The 24199-nt window shown below is 40.8% G+C and overlaps 1 protein-coding gene across 2 annotated transcripts in view; it reads left to right on the top strand.

Moving 5' to 3' along the window:
- Positions 1-24199, top strand: part of TOX (thymocyte selection associated high mobility group box) — a 302110-nt gene that overhangs the window by 254969 nt on the left and 22942 nt on the right. For both annotated transcript variants that reach the window (XM_049633380.1, XM_049633379.1), the window contains 2 exons: positions 716-997; positions 15191-15421. In XM_049633380.1, coding sequence (XP_049489337.1) covers positions 716-997; positions 15191-15421 — 513 coding nt within the window. The remainder of the gene's footprint in view (positions 1-715; positions 998-15190; positions 15422-24199) is intronic.

Raw genomic sequence — 24199 nt, forward strand, 5'->3', positions numbered from 1 at the left:
GCTTTTAATTCTAATCCTTGCAGAGACAAAATTCATTGCTTGAATTACAAGAGTGAGTCTCATTAAGGCTAAAAAGCAGTGACCCAGATAGCATAATGGATTAATATGGTGACCTTGCAACTTTAGAGCTTTACTTTCAAATCTGACTGTGCAGTCAAACCATTGCAATAGTCAATTAATCAATTGGTTAATACCAGCCTGTAGTGTTCTGAGTCTGGAAGTTAGTAGATCATTTTAGCCAAAACTAGCCTATATAGAATTAAACTAAGAATCGTAGTACACTTAACTCGAAAAACCTTTCTTAAGGAATCAGAATAAAAGAAATAGTGTTTCACGAATGGCTGCAATGCTGTAATCACTAATAACTATATAATTTTGAGATTCTAAGAAGCATCATTTTTGAAGCTTACGTCATAAATATCTACTAATGATATATGTTTGCATGTCTTTAAGAAAGTAAATATAATTAATCAGGTCTTGAGTAATGAAATGGGATGTTGACTGAATTCTCAAGTTCTATTCTTTGGTAACAGTGGCTTTAGGGTGATGTATATGTTAGGGTTATTCTATGCTAGAGAGGGATTGGGGGTTGAGGTGGAAATATGCATAGTTCAGCAAGACATTCTACAGAGTTTTCGAAGTCTAAAGAATTAAAAAAAATTTTTTTTCTGGAAATATGTTTGTGAAAAATGATTCCCATCTTTGTTTTTGGTAGATGCAAGATATACGGAATCCAGAAGGAACTCAATATAGCTCCCACCCTCAGATGGCAGCCGTGAGACCAAGGGGTCAGCCTGCAGACATCAGGCAGCAGCCAGGAATGATGCAGCATGGCCAGCTGACCACCATCAACCAGTCACAGCTAAGTGCTCAGCTTGGCCTGAATATGGGAGGAAGCAGCGTCCCCCACAACTCCCCATCTCCACCCGGAAGCAAGTCTGCAACTCCTTCCCCGTCTAGTTCAGTGCATGAAGATGAAGGTGATGATACCTCTAAGGTATGACTAGGCCATTTTTAGGACCTATAGGAAATGCTTGTTGCCTAAAAGGAGTATTCTTTAATACCTTCCTTGACCAGTGATGCATGCAAGTTTGTATCATCCAAATGAGAAATGTTGGTGGGGGACATACTTTTTTAAGAAGCATGGGGTTACAAACTGAATAGATTAAATCACTTGCTTTTCCAATTACATTTTTCAGTCCCCAGTAAATCCTTTAAATACAGATGTATGAAGCATTAAAGTAGATTTCACCCACAAAATATAAGGTCTGCATCGTGAGTAGGGAGAATAAGTCTTGTAGAACTCAACATCCAGGGGAGCCTGGGTGGCTCAGTCGGTTAAGCGGCCGACTTCAGCTCAGGTCATGATCTCACGGTCCGTGAGTTCGAGCCCCGCGTCGGGCTCTGTGCTGACAGCTCAGAGCCTGGAGCCTGTTTCGGATTCTGTGTCTCCCTCTCTCTGAGCCTCCCCCCTTCATGCTCTGTCTCTCTCTGTCTCAAAAATAAATAAACGTTAAAAAAAAAGTTTAAAAAAATAAAAAAAAAAAGAACTCAACATCCAAAATGAAGCTTAATTCACCATTCGAAAGCATCTATTTTAATTTAACAATCTTATTTTAAAAAGGCAACATCTCAGGGATACAGTGATGGCTGTGTGTGTGTGTGTGTGTGTGTGTGTGTGTGTGTGCGTGTGCACATGTGCATGCATAAAACCTTTGAGATTATTCGTCCCAACCATTTCATACTGAGAATGAGGAAGGTAAGGACCAGGGATATTCTATGACTCCCTTCCATTAGCGGAAGCCTGGGTGTTTCCTGGCTTACTTTCTGTTAACCCCATGCCAGCATGGTTGTCTGTCTCTCCCTCTGTGTCACATTAAGTTATCTGTACAGGAAGCTAAGCCTTAAGTGTCCTTAGCTTGGAAAATTACCTGCAGAAGCTTTTAGATCTTTAAAATATCCCAGACAGCTTTTTTAAATGTCTGCACCAAACCCAAGTGCATTCTCACTCAAAAACACCAAAATAATCTTTTCATTACCTTGGTTATCAGTCAAGCATCTTCCAGATTTGTCCCATTTCTGGGAAGGACCCTTGTGCCCATTTACCATGCAAAATACTCACAGCTACAGGACTATTTCATATTCCTCCTTTTTCCTTTAATCTTACTAATGACTCGTCACTTGTGTCAGCCCTTTGTTTTCTTTTGACTTTTACAAGAGTTTTATTTTAGGGGAAATTAATCTGTCAACATGCTACCAAAAACAACCTGGTGGGGATCTGACCTATATGGATAACTTTCCAATAGCTATACAATTTTTTTAAGTTTATTTAATTATTTTGAGAGAGACAGAGACAGTGCAAGTAGGAGAGGGGCAGAGAGGGAGAGAGAGAGAGAGAAGATCCCAAGCAGCCTCCACACTGCCAGTGCAGAGCCCAAGGTGGAGCTCAAATTCCCAAAGCCATGAGAGCATGACCTGAGCCCAAACTGAGATGGGCACTTAAACGACTAAGCCACCCCAATGCCCCTGCTATATTAGTTTTTTAAAGACACAGATAAATAGTGACTTAGATTTCTTTAGCCTAATTACCAAGACAAGGCTGCTGCATCGACTATAATTTATTATTCTCAGTATTCGTTTTTCTATTAATTTTTTTTAACATTTATTTATTTTTGAGAGACAGAGAGATACAGAGCATGAGCAGGGGAGGGGCAGAGAGAAAGGGAGACACAGAATCCGAAGCAGGTTCCAGGCTCTGCGCTATCAGCACAGAGCCCGATGTGGGGCTCAAACTCGCAAACCACGAGATCGTGACCGGAGCCGAAGTCGGACGCCCCACCGACTGAGCCACCCGGGCACCCTTTATTCTCAGTATTCTTGATGCTCTGGCATGTGGGCCTTGATCCTGGAAAAACTACATCTCCTGGGGCTCGCTAATTCCAAGAAATAGGACATGACTCCCCTGTGAGCACACTTTTGATAAACAAACCAACCAATCTGGAACACATACCCCTAGTCGTTCACTTTGTCAAACTCACAGCAAGTCGATATATCTCCACCGGACCAAGGACCAGACAACTAGGAACCACATCTGTAGCCCATAGCTCACTGATGTTGTTCAAACTATCCAATCCTTATTCAGCATACCTACCCCGCCTCACCCATCCCTTCCCACAAAAACCCCAAACAAGGCTCTGGGCCACGGTCAGCCCTCTCTCCGTGTCTGCCTCGTAAGCGCCCCCTTGACCGTGTGCTGTGCCTTCTGTTTCTAGGTATCTGTGAATACAGGCGTCTTCCTTCATGACAGTCCTTTCCATGTCTGCTGTCTTACTACCCCTGATTAGAACAAATCCTGGGGACACTTTAGGAAAGCTGCGTAGCCAAACATCATTGCTCATGCTGGTCTTGTCCACCTGCACAGCTTATTCCTATTGTCCATGAGCCCGTAAGGTACAAAGGCCAGAGATTAATTGATATGACATAAATAATTTATGGGGCTAGTGACAGCCCGCCCTTTAGCTGGTCCTTGAGAGGACAAAATAATATTCTTAAGAAAACCTGTGTTATTCTAGCAGTATCTAACAGTTGATGGGTACCTGGGCCTAAAGGTGAGCACCAAGAATCTGTTTGTGGCCAGTGATTTTGATGTTGGATGACGCATGAGTAATTCAAGTGAATTCCCTACACATAAATGCTATGTACTCTATTATGAGGAGGGGGAAAATCAATGTTCTTCCTATAGTAAAGATCAATTTGTGCATCTAGATTATATCTTTATCAGTATCCGTTGCTGACATTTCAGGAAATTAGTACAAAATTAGCATCTTCTGACAGTAAGTGGTATGCAGGATTATTCTGACTTACAATATCGTTTTCCACACTCTTCAGCATATATGAGTAGAAGACTGAGTAGAAGCCAGAAATTCATAGAGTTAACATTCACAGATTCCGCCATTCCTATTGGCCCATAAGGTCCGTGTCTTGTAATTTTGCTGAGGCATGAGTTTGTACGTTTCACACCCGGCTGGTGTGAAAATTTACCAGTGCACATCCTATCCTGTCATTCAACGTCCACATCTCAAAATAACTTACAGCTCATCATGAAGTATAAGTATTGCACAGTAGAATTGGTACTCGGTTAGTGGTATATTTTTGAATTAGCCACGGGTGAAAGCTTGGGGATGGATTTCTTTTCTTAAGAAGCCATTTCTTAAAACGGCTCTCTGTCTATACACATATTGTCAAGTTCATATTTATTTTTTAAAGTGTATTTGTTTCTTTTGAGAAAGAAAAAACATGTGTACAAGGGGAGGATGGGCAGAGAGAGGGAGAGAGAGAACCCCAGGCAGTCTCCTCACTGTCAGCGCAGAGCCGGATGGGGGGCTCGGACTCACGAACCGTGAACTCACGACCTGAGCCGAAGTCGGACGCTTAACCGACTGAGCCACCCAGGCACCCCAAGTTCATATTTGGTTTAAGTGTATTTTCCATCTTAAGAAAACCTACCTTCCGATTCCAGCTCTGCACACTGTTCTTCACCTTCTCTCCAGTTCAAAACCTTCCTCCCCGTTCATTCAACTTCTATTTATTAAATGCCTGAAACCCCTCTGATGAAAATGTGCAAGCACTCTTCATCAAAAGATTAAACTGGCATTTTTTCCTTTATCCATGAGCAGGATTTATATGGAAGGTACCGCAACAGCTCCCGTTAAATGTGAAAGAGCATTAAGTCAAAAAGATCACTTAAATCATTTCTAACAAGAGAACTAAAAAAGAATACTTCGTCTCATACCAGGAAAAAACAAAAAGCTTTTAAAGCTTCCCTCTTCACACTTTGAGCTCTCGTAAGCAATTAGGTATTAAATCCAGCTTATCTAATTGAACAATTAAATGAAATGAGTTTGTTGTGACAGAGAGAAATATTGCAAATACATCAGTAAAATAAATTATCACCTTATAAACACTATCCATGGTCCCGACTGCTCTGGGGCTGTGTTGACAGCCTGAGGTCATAAACTACACGTACAGTAAAACATCAAAGAAACATAAACTTGGGGAGCTTGTGGTTCTAAGCCTGTAATCCAGCTCTTGTAATACAACAGACACTGCGAGACACTTAAAGTATCTGCATTAGAAGTATATTTTTAGCACACTTTTCCCTTTCGGGAAATTACGGGCTAAGAACCACAGTTTATCTTTCTCCATCCTTGTACTTTCGACTTTTCTACTTCAAATATCGTCAAGTTTTACATGGGTCCCTTGTAAATGGCATATAGTTAGATATTCTTTACCTTTTTTAAGTTTATTTATTTATTTTGAGAGAGAGAGCTCGAGCAGGGGACGGGCAGAGAGCGAGGGAGAGAGAGTCCCAGGGAGTCTCTGTACTGTCACTGCGGAGCCCAAGGCACCCGGGGCACAATCCTACAAACCGTGAGATCATGACCTGAGCTGAGATCAAAAGTCAGAGGCTCGACTGACTGAGCCACCCAGGTGCCCCTACTTTTAAATAAAACTGGCTTTTGGGCGCCTGGGTGGCTCAGTCCGTTGGGCGTCCGACTTCAGCTCAGGTCACGATCTCGCGGTCCGCGAGTTCGAGCCCCGCGTCGGGCTCTGGGCTGATGGCTCGGAGCCTGGAGCCTGCTTCCGATTCTGTGTCTCCCTCTCTCTCTGCCCCTCCCCCGTTCATGCTCTGTCTCTCTCTGTCTCAAAAATAAATAAAACGTTAAAAAAAATTTAAAAAAATAAATAAATAAATAAAACTGGCTTTATTTATATCAATATAAACTGATATAAACCCTAAAATATTTGGGTTTATTTCTCCATTTAAGTATGTTGCTTCCTATTTCTCCCACATATTCCATGTTCCTTTTTCTCTTTTTTACCTTCTTTAAGATTGTTCTCATTTTACTAGTTCCATAATTTCACATTGTAATATGGGAAATTTTGTACTTTCTCTCCATTTAGTAGCTGCCTCTGACACACCAATGCATAAAATTCTAACATCGATTAATATATTTACTCTTATATTAACTCCAAACACCCCCCCCTTCAGATTTATAGCAGAACAGTTATTGCTGTTGTTTCAATCATAATTTAATTGAATGATGTCATTCAATAAACTCCATGAAGCATTATTTTTATCACTTTCGCAGTCTTTTTTCCTTTAGCTATTTCTACATATTTAGTGTTTTCTTGCACCTGATACCGTTTTCCCTATGCCTTTAAAATTTGCTTTCTCGAGGGGCGCCTCGGTGGCTCAGTCAGTTAGGCACCCGACTTAGGCTCAGGTCATGATCTCACCGTTTGGGAGTTCGAGCTCCACGTCGGGCTCTGTGCTGACAACTCAGAGCCCGGAGCCTGCTTCGGATTCTGTGTCCCCCTCTTTCTCTGTCCCTCCCCTACTTGCTCGCGTGCTCTCTCTCTCTCTCTCTCAAAAATAAACATTAAAAAAATTTTTTAATTTGCTTTCACGAGGAATATGGGAACCCTGATTGCCTTGAAAACTACTTTCCCTGTGTCTGGAATTTTAGGTTGCTAGTGACTCTCTTCAATCATATTGAACATATTCTATTTCTCCATTGCATCCTGAGTTTTATGATTGCTTTCGAGAATTCTACGGCTCCACTGTCTTTTCTTTGAAAGCAATCTGCCTTGATTCTCTGACTGGTTTTAAGATCTTCTCTTGCCTTTGGCATCTGGCAGCTTCACTGTGATGTGTGTGGGTCTTTAAACTTACCGTGAATTTAATATTTCCGTTTAAACCAGTCCCGGGGAATTTTCAGCCATTATTGTTTTTCAGATATTTGCCTCTGTCCCATCTGGCTCCTTTCTCATTCTTGAATTCTAACACATTATGCGCTAGACTTTCTTTCATCTTTTCCACTTTCTTGCCCCTTTGTCTTATATTCTGACTAATTTATTCATGTCATTTTCCCACTTCATAATTCTCTTTTCAGCTAGATGTGATCTGAAATTAAAGACGACCTATTAAGGGTTTCAGTTCAATTATTTTGTATTTCTAGTTTTATGTGGTTCTTTCTCAAATCTGGTTGGGCTGTTTTTTTAGCTGCTGGCTCTTTATCCATATATGTCACCCTTTTGTTCCTTTGACAGTTCGCTAATTCCAGCACCTTAGGTCTTTGGAGGTCAGTTTCTATCATCCATAGCTGCTGCTGGCTCTTGCTTTTGATGCCATGTTTTGCTTTTGCTTTTTGGCTTCTAGAATAAAAGCTGATGTTCATTAGAACTTGATGAGGATTCCATCGGACCTTATCCACAGGAGGGTTCTTCTGGGAATGACTAGAACCACTCCTGGCTTGAAGTCTTTCCAGGTCACCCAAGTAGAACGCATTCAGGGTATCAGTCCTTAACAAATGCTGGTTTCTCTCTATGAATTATCACAAAAGATATTTTCCACTCTTCATTCAGTATCGTCCTTGCAGGTTCTGAGAGGGCGCACGTAGGGGAAGTTGTTTTATCACACCCTGGCACTGAGAGTCTAGTTATTTTCTGTCCTGACTTTGATAGGAACCCTCTTGTTAAGCACCTCACTTTCAGTCAGCCATGGGCTTTGTCTGCTATCTGTTGCACCTTTGACTCAATTTTACCAGGCTCAGCAACAATCTTGAAGACAAAAGCTGGCTTCAGTACTCTGCTCACTCCTTTGGGTCCCTGCTTTCACTTACTTTTTGCTTTTTTAAGAGTTTCTTACTAATCTGCTAGTTCATCAGTGCGTGTACTTTGCCATGCTGGGCAGAGAGAGGTTTTTTCCTCAGAGCAAGTAGGCTAAGTCACTACAGCAACAATTAAATAAGCCTTTAGAAAAGTGCTTTTTATTTACCACTGTTCTGATGGCAAGAAGATTCCTGTACAAAGTAAAAATGATAAGCAGACAGGTTTCTATAAACGCTAAGTGAAATCAAGCGATGTTAGAACCAAATGTCAAGTCACATTATCAAGCAATAGGACAGCAAATTGGGACTCCAAAGTCTCGTATTTTCCTCATTGAACTGTCTTTAGTATGCAGCTGTTCAACACTTCAGATGGTATAATATAATATGTATGATACTTTTAAAGAATTCCTTAGATCCCAGCCATTGAAAAAAAATATTCACTCCTTATTTACCAAAAATAAAGTATCCCATTGGTGAAGGCTGAGCCTAACAAAGTAGTTCTGGGGAAAAATAACAAAATCCAGTCAAATAGCCAGTTAGCACTCAATTCTAAATAGTTGTTCCTAAAATCCATTTGAGTAATTAAATCATACTAGGACGAAGTATTCTCAAGGGGTATATGTTCCTAGACGATTCACGCCCTAGATCGTTGAGCACACTTTATTAATTCATGGAGTAAAAATAAAGTGAGATTGAACACAGGCACCTTGCGCATTCTACACACAGCAGGAGAAACCCTCTTTCCAAAAGAATAAGAAGTGAAAAGTATTGCCCCAGAGAGGCACATTTGGAAAAGACCATGTGAATTCCACAGAATTGACAAATATAAATATAATAGGTATATATAATTGCAATCAACTCTCTTCCTCACTTTCACGTAGTTTTTTCTGGACAGTGGCCCAAATTGTGTATCCTCACATAAGGCCACTGAGTACCCTTGCTGAACTCATCATCCTCAAGCAATACTCAGCTATGTTTGGCAGGATCAGGGATCCTTAAAAATGAATTTGCTTTATAAACGATGATACACATTCACACTGGTGAATCATTTCAAGAGTATAGCATTTCATAAACCTTTTTTTTATAATTGATGTTTTGAGTCATTGAATGTACTGTTATTATTAATGATAATAATAAACCTGATTGCAAAATGAAAGAAGTATTATTGCAGCCTTGCTGATTTCAGAGTAACCAGATGACTTACTTTCCATGCTTATTTGAATTTATTCTCATAAGGGGATTTTGGACGGCATAGTTTAGAGAGAAAAGAGAGAATGAATTTAAGTAGCAAAATTTTTCACTTACAGCAACAGCACCATCACAAAAAGTGCTGTGATATGTCCTGTTTCTATGGCGAAGATTTTATAATATTTACTTTATATGATAAGAGTTATAAGTAGAGTTCCATGTTGTTTGTTCAGCCTATTATGCAGATGGTGCTTGATTAAAATCTATTTTAAACTCCAGCGATTACTGCAAGATAGTGTGCATTAAACAGCTCTCCCAGCTCCATTAAAGGCTTTGGGACCGCGGCAGTTTATTTTAAATATGCTTATAGACGTTTCTAGCTTCTCCAGGGACATTTCAATATCAGTGATTCTCTTTCCTTGAGAGTCTTAACTCGTGTACTCTGTATTCTTAAGAAGTATTATCTAAGCAACACCGTTAACACACGCTTTTTTAAAGTGAAAAATTATTGTTTTCTTGTGATAAATAAGTTAAATACATCACTATAATTAAGCAATAAGACATGACAGGAGTGGGTTACCAGGAGCCTAAGGACACCTCCAGGGATTGTAGAAATAAATCTATGTCTGCGAGTAAGTTACAGGAAGCCCATGCGTCTGCGTGAAGCTTATGTGAGAGTAATATTTATTTATGCGTTTGTGTATGTATTTATTTATTCATTAGTGCCTTAATCGGATGTGAAGTAAATCTGTCGGTGATCAGGATTACAGTTAGGGCCATTACAACCCAGCCATGTTTTGGTTTTCATACAACTTTTACATTTGTTTCGAATGCCCTTTGTCTTGGAACTCTGAGCCTTTGCCCGGTGCTGTAAGATACAGCAGTGGACGTGTGTGGTGATCCACAGCATGTAGGACCCCATACCAAGGCTGGGAGAAATTAACAAGGCTGGACACAGGAATGGCACCTGGTCCTTACTTCGAATGTGCTTGTCATCACGGGGAGTTTATACTTTTGCATTATACGGTTTCTTCCCTATTCGAGAGCTTATGATGTTGGGAGTAAATTTAACGCTCTCATTTTAGAGCCCTAGTAACTTTAGAAATGTTGCGCTCTAAAACAGTGCCCGGTACACAATGCTGTACTGTCCATTGCAGTCGCCACTAGTCATGCATGACAGCACCTTCAAATGTAACTAATTAAAATCAAATAAATAGAAAATACACTTTATCAGTTGTATGGCTCTAGAGCCATATGTGGCTAGCGGCCACCCTTCCCGACAGCACAGAGAATATTTCCATCTTTCCAGAACATTCTATGAGACAGTGCTGCTCTCGACTTTAGAAGTCAGGGTCTCTTAGAAAATTAGGATGTAAAATTATAAGCTTTCATCCATCTAAGTAGGAATTCAGGATCTAGACAATACTCAAAATTAAGGTTCAGGGACCTATTACAAATCCATTTAGCTGATTTTTCCACCGTAATGATATTCATCATCGTGTTCATCCCAAGTAGTTGGTGGTCAAAAAAGCCAGGTGTCTTTCAAAATGCAATCTGTTACTGGCACGTAAGTGGATCCAAATTATAACAACGATTTTTTCCTCAAGGAGGCTTTGCATATGAGCAATGATCATGTGCTTTTCAAATACATGATGAAGCTACCTCCAGAAAGTAGGCCTTACAAATCCCCGGTTCCTTACACAGAATCTAAAACAATAGCTCATTTCTGTATCCTCAGGAACACAAGAAAAATGAAAAATAAATAATCAGGAGGTTCATGTGGCAGACACCCTTAAACTCACATAGCACTGCCCAAGTAGTCGGATGCATTAGATATCAAACCACAATGAGGACTTTTCATTCCATTATGCTGCACCCTAAAAACAAAGATGTTGTGCTTACCCAATAAGTCTTTATACAAGGAACACTGATTCCCTTCAAAGCACATTTTATTTTTTAAAAATAGAGAGCTTTTGGGGAGCCTGGGTGGCTCAGTCCGTTAGGTGTTCGGCTTCAGCTCAGGTCACAATCTCATGGTTCGTGAGTTCGAGCCCCGCATTGGGCTCTGTGCTCACAGCCCAGAGCCTGGAGCCTGCTTCAGATTCTGTGTCTCCCTCTCTCTCTGCCCCTTACCGCCTTGCACTCTGTTCCTCTCTCTCTCTCTCTCTCTCAAAAATAAATATTTTAAAAAATTTAAAAAAAATAGAGACCTTTCATAAATAGTGTTTGTTTTTGCTTTTTCCTCTTCTATCAGCCTGCGATGGAAGTCAGGGCATAGCTGAAATCCCAGTTCAGTTCCATATGGGCAATTCTGTAAGTGGTCAGAATATTATGATCCAAGAATATAGTTTTAGTGATCTACTTTAATTACTGAGGGAAAGACAAGTGAATCCTGAGACGTAAATATTTTGTGTGTAGCCTTTAGCTTGGCCGTCTCGGGTGCCAGTTTTCCTTAATAGCAGAGGTGGCTGGCCTAGGTGGCTCAGTTGGTTAAGCAGCCAACTCTTAATTCTAGCTCAGGTCATGATCTCGCAGTTTGTGAGATCGAGCCCCGCGTCAGGCTCCATCCTGTCAGCACAGGATTCTCTCTCTCTCCCTCTCTCTTGGCCCCTTCCCCACTACTCTCTGTGTCTCTCTCAAAATAAATAAATAAACTTAAATAAATATCAATCGGTAATCAGTCAATCAATCAGGCTTGCACCCGACTGTCCAAATAACAATTTAAAAAGGAAAGGTTGCATAAAGTTCAGCGGTTCGAAGACAATTTTGGACAGTGGAGGAGGGAAATTATTTAAATAATTTGGGAAAATCTTTTAATAAGTACATTTACATTGCGTCATAGGATATTGACTTCTGTGATTGACATTTGACTATTTTCCAGAAAGATTGATAACCTCTGCAATCATAGAAATTTTAATACGTCACTAATTTTTTAACTGAAATTTCAAATGAACCCAGGTAAAAATATTCCATATGGATAAGCATTTATTTTCCTACACTTTGTTCCCTGTTTCTGAATATTTTCAATCCTTGAAGCAACATGACCTCCAATATCATGATCCCTCCATTTTTTAATATTCTTCCTTATGGACTTTGGTTAACTCCTTTCTATTTTTCTTTTTAATGAATATTTTGTAATTACAAATATAAGAATGGTCATGTTTATAAAATATTATGAAAAATACAAAGAAGAAAATCATGAAGATGCAGTCTATAACCCAGAGGAATGACTATTAATGTATCAAATATTTTCTAAAAGTCTATTTGTTTTCTGTCTTACTACATATGTGCTTATTGTCCTAAAGCTCTCAAGTAAATTAGCATGGTTTAATTTCCTATCACAGAAACCACTTCTGCTTTGATTTATTCCTCCTCTAAGTTATGTTATTATTTTATGTTATAATTTTTATTACTATTCTAACAAATGTTAAGCACTTACTATGTGTTAGGAACCATGATAAGTGCTACTGAACAAAATCACATGTGGACCTGCCCTAATGGTGCTTACAGTCTGGGGCGGGAGAAGATCTAACATTTAAATTATTATATAATTTCGTATGATGTGTGTTCTCAAGGAAATGCACGGAACTATACAAGTGAATAACGCGAACTTGACTGAGTTTGAGATACTTTAAGACTTGCACGTAGAGAAGCTCCTGGGTGGCTCAGTCAGTTGAGCGCCCGACTTCAGCTCAGGTCACGATCTCACGGTTTGTGGGTTCCAGCCCCGCGTCGGGCTCTGTGCTGACAGCTCGGAGCCTGGAGCCTGCTTCGGATTCTGTGTCTCCCTCTCTCTCTGCCCCTCCCCCATTCATGCTCTCTTTCTCCTCAAAAATAAATATAAACACTAAAATAACAAAAATAGAATTAAAAAATAAAAATACATAAAAAGTAAAAAAAGGCTTGCAAATAGGAATGTCAACTAGCAGTCATGTCAGTGTGTTCAAAATTCAGGGGAAACATGAGTTTGACAGTTGTCCACCAACAAAAGGTAATGGAAACTGTGTGCTTAGGAGATTACCTAAGTACAAACTCATGAGAGAAGACAGTTTCCAGCAAAAGACATCAGGAAGGCATAGTGGCCCTCGGTGACCTGAACTGCGAGCAAAGTGATGCGGAAGGCACACCGAAATGAGTTGCAGAGGCTGTGTATACCCAGCCCGGACAACCACGTGGAGTTTAGTTGTGAAGAGAGGAAAGAAAGATACGGCCATGTGTATCCCATAGGAGCAAAGAGAAAGGTGACTTTTTGTTTGCTTTGTCTCTCAAGCAATTAAATACCAGTGAGAACACTACAGTTGAGGGTGTGTCTGAGGCCAGTGTCTCCTACTCATAAGCATTCTGCTTCATTAGTGTACAGTAAAGCCTGGGCATCGAATATTATTTAGAAGTTTCTGGACAATTCTAATGGACAGCCGTATTGGAGAGCCACCGTTCTAGGTCATGTTTGCCCACATTTTTAGTCTATAACTAACACCAGTTTGCCCAGGGTCAACTCAGTCTTAACATGCTAGACCTCTCGCAGATTTACGTGGGGACCAACAATTTCACACGATCACCTCTCAGATCCATCCTGGGGAAGATATCTTCTGGCGTTAATCTACCTTCGTTCGCCGGGTTCAAAGCATCCTGTCCCCGCAGGGGTGTTTGATCTCCTTCAGTAGACAATTTCAAAATGACAAGCTTTTAGTTATCTTTCTCACTAAAAACAAGGCAAAGAATTCATGTAGCTTTTTTTCCTGTCTCCCTCCAGTTCTCGGAGCAGATCTTTTAAACGATGACAGTGTGGCATCACAAATTTCTTTCCGTTCATTCAGTGAATTTTTTTAAGTGCCTGCCATAATTAACATCTTAAGAGTTTTAAGCAAATATAAATATATACCATCTCAGTAACCACAAAATGGCACCGCAGCTGGTTTGCAGTAGAGAAAATGGAGGCCCAGAGAAATATATAATTTGCTCAAGATTACACAGGCAAAAATAGCAAAGGAGGGAATAAGTCTAGATCCTCTGGCGTCATATCCACTGGACATCACGCTTGCTCTCCACTGCTGGTAGTTATTTTACATGAACTCCCCTGCCTAGCGATTTGTCTGGATAAGATACGTATTGCTTGTGCATATGTTTGCAGAGAGGAAAGAAGCAACAACAGCAGAAGGGGAAGGTGCAGTGTACCTCATGTGATGATGGCAGCATTATCCAGAGAGAGCGCACATGTGCCTTTATGTTGGGGGAGGGGGGGTGCCTGAGCAGAGGATCCCAACGGAGGCAGCACTATTTGATATTCATGGAGATTCGTAGAATTTTAGGGCCAGAGAGAAATCTTAGCCACAATCTCCCATTCTATTGAGGTGAAGTCACACCACATATAATTAGCTAATGTCAAAGATGCTATTCAAATGCAGATACCTTAAAACCATTCAGGGTGTCTTTTCCCACCTGCATGAGAATAACAATTGAAATCACCCAGATATCCATACTGGAGGACAAGGAAGAAAATAGAACCAATTTTGAAACTGAGTGTAGAGCTGTTCTAGAAAGATCTAGAATCTAGAAGGTCTCCAGAGATGCACTGTCCAATATGATAGACGCTGTCCACATGTAACTAAGTTTCAAGCATTCAAAATGAAATAAAACTTTAAATTTTGCTCCTTATTTATTCCAGCCACATTTCAAGTGCTCATTAGTTACATATGGCAAGTAGCTACCCTTTTGAATAATGCATACTATAGAACTTTATCCTTATTACAGAAAGTTCCACTGGACAGCACTGATCTGTCTAGATGATGCCAGTCTCTAAACCATGAGCATTGCTAGCCTTCTATAGACCTAAGTGCAGCATCAAACGTCCTTCAACTTTATTATTGGACACGTCACCCACCATGGTTTTAAAATCATAATTAGGAAGAAAAGGCTAAACTGCCCCAAAGAACACAAGTTAGATGGATCATACAATAGGGTCACTACAAGAGGAATCCACTGCCGTCAGAGTTACAATGCTGCTTCTCATTCAGCTTCCTGAATGGGAAAAATGAGAAGTTGACGGGTAAGGGATGATATTTAATGGTATAACAATAGTAGAAAAAGAATCAATAATGCTATTTGAAAGGTATGTAAATTAGGCTGCAAGAAGGATAAATATGGCAACTGCAGGAAATATGAAGGTAGTTTTATCCAAAAAACAACAACAGCGACAAACCCAGGTGCCCCTGAGGAATGTCTGTGTTTGCGTGACAAGTATATCCGTGTAAGCCACCAAGGAGATCAATATGATATGTTGCCAAATTTTCTTAGTTCCTCTGTAATTCTGATTTGATTTTTTATTTCAGATCAATGGTGGAGAGAAGCGACCTGCATCTGACATGGGGAAAAAGCCAAAAACCCCAAAAAAGAAGAAGAAGAAGGACCCCAATGAGCCTCAGAAGCCTGTGTCTGCATATGCATTGTTCTTTCGTGATACTCAGGCTGCCATCAAGGGCCAAAATCCAAATGCTACCTTTGGTGAAGTCTCTAAAATTGTGGCTTCAATGTGGGATGGTTTAGGAGAAGAGCAAAAACAGGTAAGAAAGAATGCAAAGTGGGCTGGTGGGAATCAACGTGGTTTAAGAAAGAGTATGCACTCTTAAAAAAAAAAAAAAAAAAAAAAACGGCTTCGGAGGACTGTGGGTGAAGTTTTCCGATACCAGAATTAAGGCTGAGAATGCGCCCTGTCCGAACCGGACTTCAAGAGACTTTCACATAAGTTTATACTCCTTTACTACTCTTTCGTAAATAGCATGTTAGTTTCCTTTGTTTCGAAGTTTATATACTGTAGTTACTATTGGAAGGACTTTTACATGTCCCAGCCAGGATTACATCATTCCTTAACGTTGCCAATGTGATCATAAAGACTAAAAAAAAAAAAAAAATACTGAAAGTATTTTGAAAACTGTATACACCTCTCTCGAGCACTTATTATGTACCCTTTGGTCATCAAAACCCTCTTTGCTCTTTGCCAAACGAACCTTAGCCATTCCCTAAAGACCACCAGAGCCTGTTATTCAATCCCACGTATACTCGTATTTTTAGGCTGTGTTAAATGAGACCAGATGCCTGGTCATATTCTTCTGGTGTGGATTGCCACGATGTGAGGACCATGCTTAGGGAGGGCCATGTGGAGCATCTCAGCCACAGCATAAGTAGCCCAGAAGGTCTTAAGGATGATGGGAATCACAGAGAGAGCTAAGAGCTCAGTATGCAGATGTAGCCCACCTCAACGAAGAAGCAATACTGATCCCATATTTCTAAACCATGGAGTAGATTGCCATGGCCACCATCTCGAATTTCATTGTCAAAAAGGAAAAAAAAATAGACAAGCATTATCATTAAATTACAGTCATTGAAACAATTACATGGATGCACCTTCAGCTGTTGCAGAATACGGAAAGGTACTAATAATGGTGTATTAATCTCACATTTGACTCTTGGTAGAGACCTTCACCTTTCCTCATCAGGTCCAGGGAAGTGTGTAAGCAACAGAAAATCTCAAAGCTCTATACATCTAGAAGCACCTGTATCTTGTGAGTATGGGTCAACATCTAAATGTATATAGTTTCTTACTCTTCTCAGAAAACTTTCACATGATTTGTCTCATTGGTTCTGCTGAGTGCTCACAGACACTTTCATCTCAATTTTGTAGATCATGAAATAGAGCCAGATAGTTCAATTCATTCATGTATTCATTTAACAAGTGTTCACTGAGCATTTACTATGTGCCCTGAGGCACTGTTCTGGACACCGGAGGTCTGGCAGAGAACAAAACAGAGTCCCTCGTTCTGCTGAATGGTTCATCTAAGACTACTTGGCTGGTGCATATAATTACTGTGACTAGAACTTATCATTCTCTACAGTCAGTTATGGTGGTGATGGTAGAACCAGTTGCTAAGGAGCATAGAACCTGCCCTTCCAGTTCTCCCGAAGCCTTCTTTTCTGTCAGTCAAAGCTACCTTTTATAGTCGGAAATATCCATATATTTTCTTATGTCCTTTCCAAGATTTCCAGCCCAGAGGTGATTTCACAGGAAGGCACAGGCCTACAGTGTGGGCCACCATCTTGCAAGACTCATCTTCCAAGACAGAAAACACCCCACTGCAACATTGTGCACTCATTTAAAACATCCATCTCACTATTGAGAGGGTGGTCGATGTATTCTGTGATTCTGCTGAACCCCTAATATAGTTGTTTGGGGGTTTTAGAGCTGATTTCTAGCCTATCACAGATAAATTCGCTCCCACCCTCCCAAAGCCGAGGTATGGTTCCCAGTTGATGCTGGACATTCACTGTCCAACGCCACTCAGTCGAGCGTTGCTGAACGAGGAACTAAGTGCACATGAGACCAGGAATCCCAACCCCATTCCTGCCTGGATTTTGTAACCATAATGCCTCCCAGCGCCATCCCTGATGCCACACAACGGGATGTACCCCTGTCTCCGCTCCGATCACCCCTGTGTGTATTCTTAGCTAGGTACCAGGCTCCAATACTATAAACTCTTTTGCTTGGTGAGATGAAATTTCCCAGAGGAGACATTCAGAAAGTGATTGCAGGAAGTCTCATTCATCAGAGGACACACGTGATTCCCTCCTGAAGACCCAGCCCTCCCTCTACCCAAGACTCAGCAACTAAGTTGGGGGGGGCGGGGGGTGGTGCTGTTCCAAGGCATGTATGTGCTTTTTTATTCCATCTGTGCATCACTCGTCTGACTCCTCTTATCTCCCTCCCTGACCCCAGATACTTTTTCCTAATTGTTTCCCACATTCACTAAAGGAACTCAAGAGCTCGTGTGATTTGAAGACCAGTGGTTTCAAAGGGGGAAGTGTACAAAGACCATCCCTAGCCCACGATTGGGCCTTCACGTTATCACCGTGAAAAGTCAATGCCTATACCCGTGTTTCCCGTGGAAAAGAATAATGCTCATGTGATGAAAATCGGGTCGTTCCTCAAGGCAGCAAATATAATGCTGCAGGTTGTTCCCACTAATTCTATTATAATAAGGCCGTTTATTTTTATTATAGCAAGAGGGGAACATTAAGATAATATTCCACATTCTTTTTGTGTGACCATATAAAGCATTCACAGGCCCAAAGAATATGAGCTTCTCTATTCTCAACTGTCATGTTAAAAAGGAAAATTACTCCCATTCTCCCATTCAAATCGGGGCTAAGCCTTTCTTTTTTTTTTACGTTTATTTTTGAGACAGAGAGAGACAGAGCATGAACGGGGGAGGGTCAGAGAGAGGGAGACACAGAATCTGAAGGAAGCTCCAGGCTCTGAGCTGTCAGCACAGAGCCTGACGTGGGGCTCGAACTCACGGACCGTGAGATCGTGGCCTGAGCCAAAGTCGGCCGCTTAACCGACTGAGCCACCCAGGCGCCCCCAGGGGTTGAGCCTTTCTAATGTGGATAGACCCACAGCTATGATGTAACATTTGAGGATTTATAATTGTATACGTGTGATGACACGTATACTTTTTCCACTTTCTCTTTTGCGTTTTCTTTGCCGTGTAATAAGTAACTTGTAATGAGTCCACCTTTAGGTTCTCTCTTAGCAGAAATATTCGGGGTTTGGGGGAAGAATTTGTTTTACAAATAAAGGCTGGGGGCGCCTGGGTGGCTTGGTCGGTTAAGCGGCCGACTTCGGCTCAGGTCACGATCTCTCGGTCCGTGAGTTCGAGCCCCGCGTCAGGCTCTGTGCTGACAGCTCAGAGCCTGGAGCCTGTTTCGGATTCTGTGTCTCCCTCTCTCTGACCCTCCTCCGTTCATGCTCTGTCTCTCTCTGTCTCAAAAATAAATAAACATTAAAAAATTTTTTTAAAAAATAAATAAATAAAAAGTAAAGGCTAAAATTACATAGTAGTTGGCCTGTATAACTCATTGGATATTTGAAAGCAATTTCATAATCAGAATCCAGGTGTTGAAAAGCTATGCCAAGATTGTTTTGGAAAATACCTTATTAAAAATACCCATCTTTTTATCTTATTAAAAAAAAAAAGTTAAGGGGTGGCTGGGTGGCTCAGTCGGTAAAGCGTCTGACTTCAGCTCAAGTCATGATCTCACGGTTCGTGGGTTCAAGCCCCACATCAGGCTCTGTGCTGACAGCTCGGAGCCTGGAGCCTGCTTTGGATTCTGTGTCTCCCTCTCTCTCTACCCCTCCCCTGGTCTCTCTCTCTCTCTCTCTTTCTCTCTCTCTGCCTCACTCTCACTGTCTCTGTCTCTCTTGCTCTCAAAAATAAGCATTAAAAAAAATTTTAAGTTGATATTTAAGAAGTTGAGCACCATTACCAAATCAAGGTATGGGGAGCAGCGTGGGTCACTCAAATGGCTTGTCCCCAGGCTCTATGCTCCTTTGACTTAACAGGGGTTCAGCATAGCTTTTCCTCTCCTGGTAAAAGCTGATCTTGCTTATTAAAGATAGGGAGGCTGAAGAGTTTGCTACAAAGTATGGTTTGGTAAGGCCCAGTGGATGCAAGCCCATCCCAGGCACAAGCAGAGAGAGGGTCAAATGAATGATATCAGACACTGTGCTTACAAAAGGGAGCGTATTGCAGCAGCCAGGCCACTGCCCTGCTGCTATGTGGCAGCTTTTCTCCCCCACTTTGCAAGAATTGCCAGCAAAGCGAACATGCCTGCCTCGAATGCACATTTGGGCATTGAGAGAATTTCAGCGGCATCTCCCCAAGTGTTATTATGGTGTATTACCACCTGTTCTTTCCCTTTATGTTGACTCACTGTGCCAACATCACATAGTATCTCCGTTTCGAACTTAAATTAATTGTATTTTTACTCATTTAATATTCAAATTTGGGAGCACACACACTGCTATGTATTTTTAAAAAGAATGTTGCTGGAGCAGATTAGAGGCAGACCATTAAACTTCAAAACTTAGGCGTGTTGCAAGAGCCCCACGTGATGCTATTGGCATTGTGTAGGCAGCTGGTTCGGGGAGGAAGCTAGGATTTCACGTGCCACAATTGTTCACAAATCCCGTTGTCATAATAGCCCACAATTATGAACAGCTACAGATATAAACACAAACTGTGGAAAAATGGACAAAATTATTGATGATTTATTAGGGGCTCAGAAAATTACAATATTTAAGGAAAAACAGCTATTAGTGAGATTACGATTGAATGTTTTCTTGACAGCCAGAGAGAACATGACTAATAGAGCCGCTGTATGTTTATGTCACATGCTTCCTCATTGTGGAGGGTGGGCGGGAATGAGAAAGCACAGCAGAAGGGCGGATCTTTATTTTCAGAATCCATGGTGAGTGAGCAACTATATGCACTTCGGTTTCTGTGAGGAATCTCTCAAAGAAGAAGAACCAAAAGGAAGCCGAAAGAAGTGACAAAAGTCCCCCGGGAACACAAAACCTCCCTTATGAATCATCCCCACCAACACCACTGAACACACGTCACATATCCGAGATCTCTCCATTTTCATCCTTTGGAAGATGGTGCTGAACCCCGAATGGAAGCAGAATCGCGTTTGCGATGCCTACCAGAGGTTTTAAATGCTAATGAATCGTAAGACAATGGAGAGCCCATTTCGGAAGCATGCTAAGCTGTTCAGAAGGCACCAGATGGAGAAAGGGAAATAAAGCAGAAGTATTGCTGTGATGCTGGTCTTTGCTACTTATCTTCCACTGACTGGAACCTACGGAGAATGAAAAATAATAACTTAACAATATCACGCCCTGTATATTAGGCTCCTTGGAGTTTCAGCAGCCCTCGGCATCTTTTTTAGGAGGTCTCCGCTAAATTTCTTGTCTGTCCCCGTGATTTCTGAATTCTCTGATTCCGGTCACCGCACTGTAAGATCTGGGTCCACAGTGACAATAGAGAACGAACCAAGCCCTACTAAATTAAGGAGTCTGTCCAGCGTTGAAGCAAGAGGGATTGGTTCGAGGAACGATAAAGGATTCTCGGGTCCTTTTTAGCCACAGAAAGTCAGCTCTTAAGTGGAAAAGGAAAGTCACCTTAAATCAGAACCAGATGTAAATTACTAAATGAACCTCAAGTTCCTAATTGGAGACACAGGCGGGCTGTAATACATTTAGCAAATTACAAACAAAATGTTCTTGTTTACATTACATTAAATGGCTTTAAAGCTTCGGCCAGAGAGCTAAATAAACATGCTGTTATGCTAAAAATGGAGTGGAAGGCCTGTTCAGAGTTTGGTGTGTTCGGAGAAACCACAGCCCACGGTGCCCAGGGAGTATATTTTTGTAAACGTTGGTCCCGTCGTGCATGGAAGAGGAGAGTCGATTTACCTCCAGATCCAGAACCTAATGAGCAGATATCACTTGCAGGGAAACTGTTGGAATACTGTAACATATGCCTTCTTTCAGGATGCATAATTCATATCCAAGGATATTAGCCACAGCAGTTCAGCTCAATAGCAACACCTCATTATTTTATCCCTCAGTATTTATTCCTATGTTTGACGCCTCATGAAATTACTGTTAATGTGTTTATATAAGGGCAGATCTGACACGAGTGGCAAGAATGTAATTTCCTACTCATTCTTTCCTGCTGCCGTGTCCTCTTCCCCTGGTAGAAGCGGCAAGTGTAAATAGTTAATTTGCTTCAATTATGAGCCTGTCCTGCTAAATTAGAAGCAGCAGGGATATGAAGAGCCAGAATTATACTTATGAGGCAGCTGACAAATCCTCTGAGCCCATGGAATCAAATCATTTACTCCTCGTTGGTGCTCCAACACCCACTACATAAATGCTGCCGGGGTTTTCTCCCCCTTATCTTGCAGTAAAATTTGGATTTTGCGTCAACACCACTTAAGGTTAACTAAAATCCTGTGGCACTGTAACATGCACACGTGTGTTTATCTCAGCCACTTCCTTATAAACGCTAATGCACTTGGCCTTTTTTTTTTTCGACTAGGAGTACAAGATACGTGAAACAATTGTTCATTTATAAACTGTAGAATATAAGAACATTTTAATTCATGAGAATGTGACACTGAGCAATTAAAATTGTGAGATGAAATGATGAGCATGTTTTGCTTCTAAAATGCAGGTATATATATATGCAGGTATATATATGTGTGTGTGTGTGTATATATGTATGTACACACATATAACTGTCGGTACATAACGGGATTATTGCATGCAGGCATGAACGTACGTAGTACAGATGTAGAAATATCCTTTGCTCATACACAGTGGAAACACATCGCACTTGAAAGTTTCCATGGCGCTGATGGAGAGAGAACTTGAGCAAAATACTCATTCGAGCTGGTTGTGCTTTATGTGTTATTGGTGAAAATACTTGAAGTGGTCGGGTGACATATCTGTGTATCAAATCCTCTGTTTCCACTGATGTGCATTTCAGTGTAGAAGATGTAATTCGGTACTTTATCACGAGCACTCATGCTGACACTCACAAAAGGAGAGATCAGGAACCAGAGGGTCTACACTCGGTCGCAAATGTTTCCTGGGCACATAGTAGATGTCCCAAGCAAGGCCCTGTGTCCCGGGGCTTCAGCTGTAGACAGTACAGTGGGGTGTCTGACTCATCGAGGGGAGTTCCCCGGCAGCTAGGAGGAGCCACTGAGGAAACAAAGGTGGATCTTTGATACTGGGTCAGTTTGGTTCACCTCGTGGTTTTGCTAGATTTGTTGAAGGATATTGGGTAAAAGAACTATCCATTGCAGTCTGTGTTTTCTTATCTGTAAAATGAGAGTAGTAATACCACTGCAACCTTCTTGTCAAAAGAATTAAAGACTCTAAATTTACAGACAGCCTGACCCACACACAAAATGCAGACAGTAGAGGCATGTTTTTAATGCCTTTTTTGATTCCGTAGCATCTGTGCCTCACGTCACAGCCGGCACGTAGTAGGCACTCAACGAATCGTTAAGTATAACTGAATGACATCCTACTTGCCCCAACCATCCTCATTTAGTAAATCAGCACGTATATTGTGTAGTCATTGTTTTCAGAAAAGAGCTTGCCTACCATTCTGTACACGTTGTTGTATAGACCATTTAGATGGATCAGATGGTCAGCCAAAGAATTGATAGTAAGACTTTTGTCACGTTGTATGATGTTTTCGTTCCTTTGAATACTACTTTATAAATTTCTTTGAGTTCCGGAATGCTTAAGAAAACGCTGAGCAAGTGACACATGATGGAAATTTAACCACATGTAAGTACTAAGTTCTATATAAAATACAGATGCACTTGCTCTGTCTTAAATAATAACAGTATTGAAAGAAGCTGAAAACGTTAATTTCTAAAGGATACAACAGGGAATTGTGATTAAATTATTATTTCTTATACACAACTGTACTTCTAAGCATTTTCTATAAATATGGACTGGTAGTGGGGACAAAAAAGAAAAATAACCCTACATTTGAAGTCAACCAAAAAAAAAATGCCTTTAGGGTTTTTTTTTTCTTTTTGTAGTGTTTGAATAGAATACAGAATTGGAAGAATTATACATTTTTCTCTTATTATTACTGTAAAGGCTTGGTTGAAATAAACTATGACTATGGAGATTAACTAAGGGCCAGAGCAGAAAAGAAGGAAGGAAGAAGGAATTAAACGGTATTTAGATTTTCCTTTTTTTCTATGAGTTAGATGGATTGTTTGGGAAAGGAACAGAAAGTAAAAAAGGAAAATGACAGACTATACTAGACTTTTTTCCTATTTGAGTTTATCATTTTCACTGATACTGAACTGCTGATTTTAATTAGGGATTAACAGCCTATAAAAACATGTGTTGATGTTGGTATTTAGTGCATTTCAAAAATGAATCCGTGAATCACTAGATTATATGAACAGAGTTTGGATTCTCCAGAAATGCTATTTGACGTCTATCTACGTATGCTTTAGATTAGCCATCATTTATGTTTTAGTTTAGCCACTAAGATGCAGTCCTTAGATAGGATATGGTAGCTCTCTTAGAATAACAAACCACAGCCTATAACTAAGTTAGGACAGGATGGATTCAAAAGTGTTTGGATGAGCTGGGGAAAATGATAAATGATGTATTATGATTTTTAAATCCTCATCTGGCCAACTTTGCACTTTATTTCAAACAGCTGTCGACCATTTGGAAGCCATTTTGTAGCTCACCCGAGTACTAATATTTACTGTGTGAACCACATATCTTTAAAATATTTGTGTTTCCCTGAGAGAAAGAGAGAGAGAAACTGTTTCTTTCCCAGACTTGACTTTGACATAAATCAGACCCATCTTCCTAGGTTAGATGGTTTGATCCCTGCAAGGCTTGTTCATTGCCAAGTGCAGTCAGCATCATCTTCGGTTTCTGCAAGTAGGAG

This window comes from Panthera uncia, chromosome F2 (assembly GCF_023721935.1).
Source record: "Panthera uncia isolate 11264 chromosome F2, Puncia_PCG_1.0, whole genome shotgun sequence".
NCBI classification, from domain to species: domain Eukaryota; kingdom Metazoa; phylum Chordata; class Mammalia; order Carnivora; family Felidae; genus Panthera; species Panthera uncia.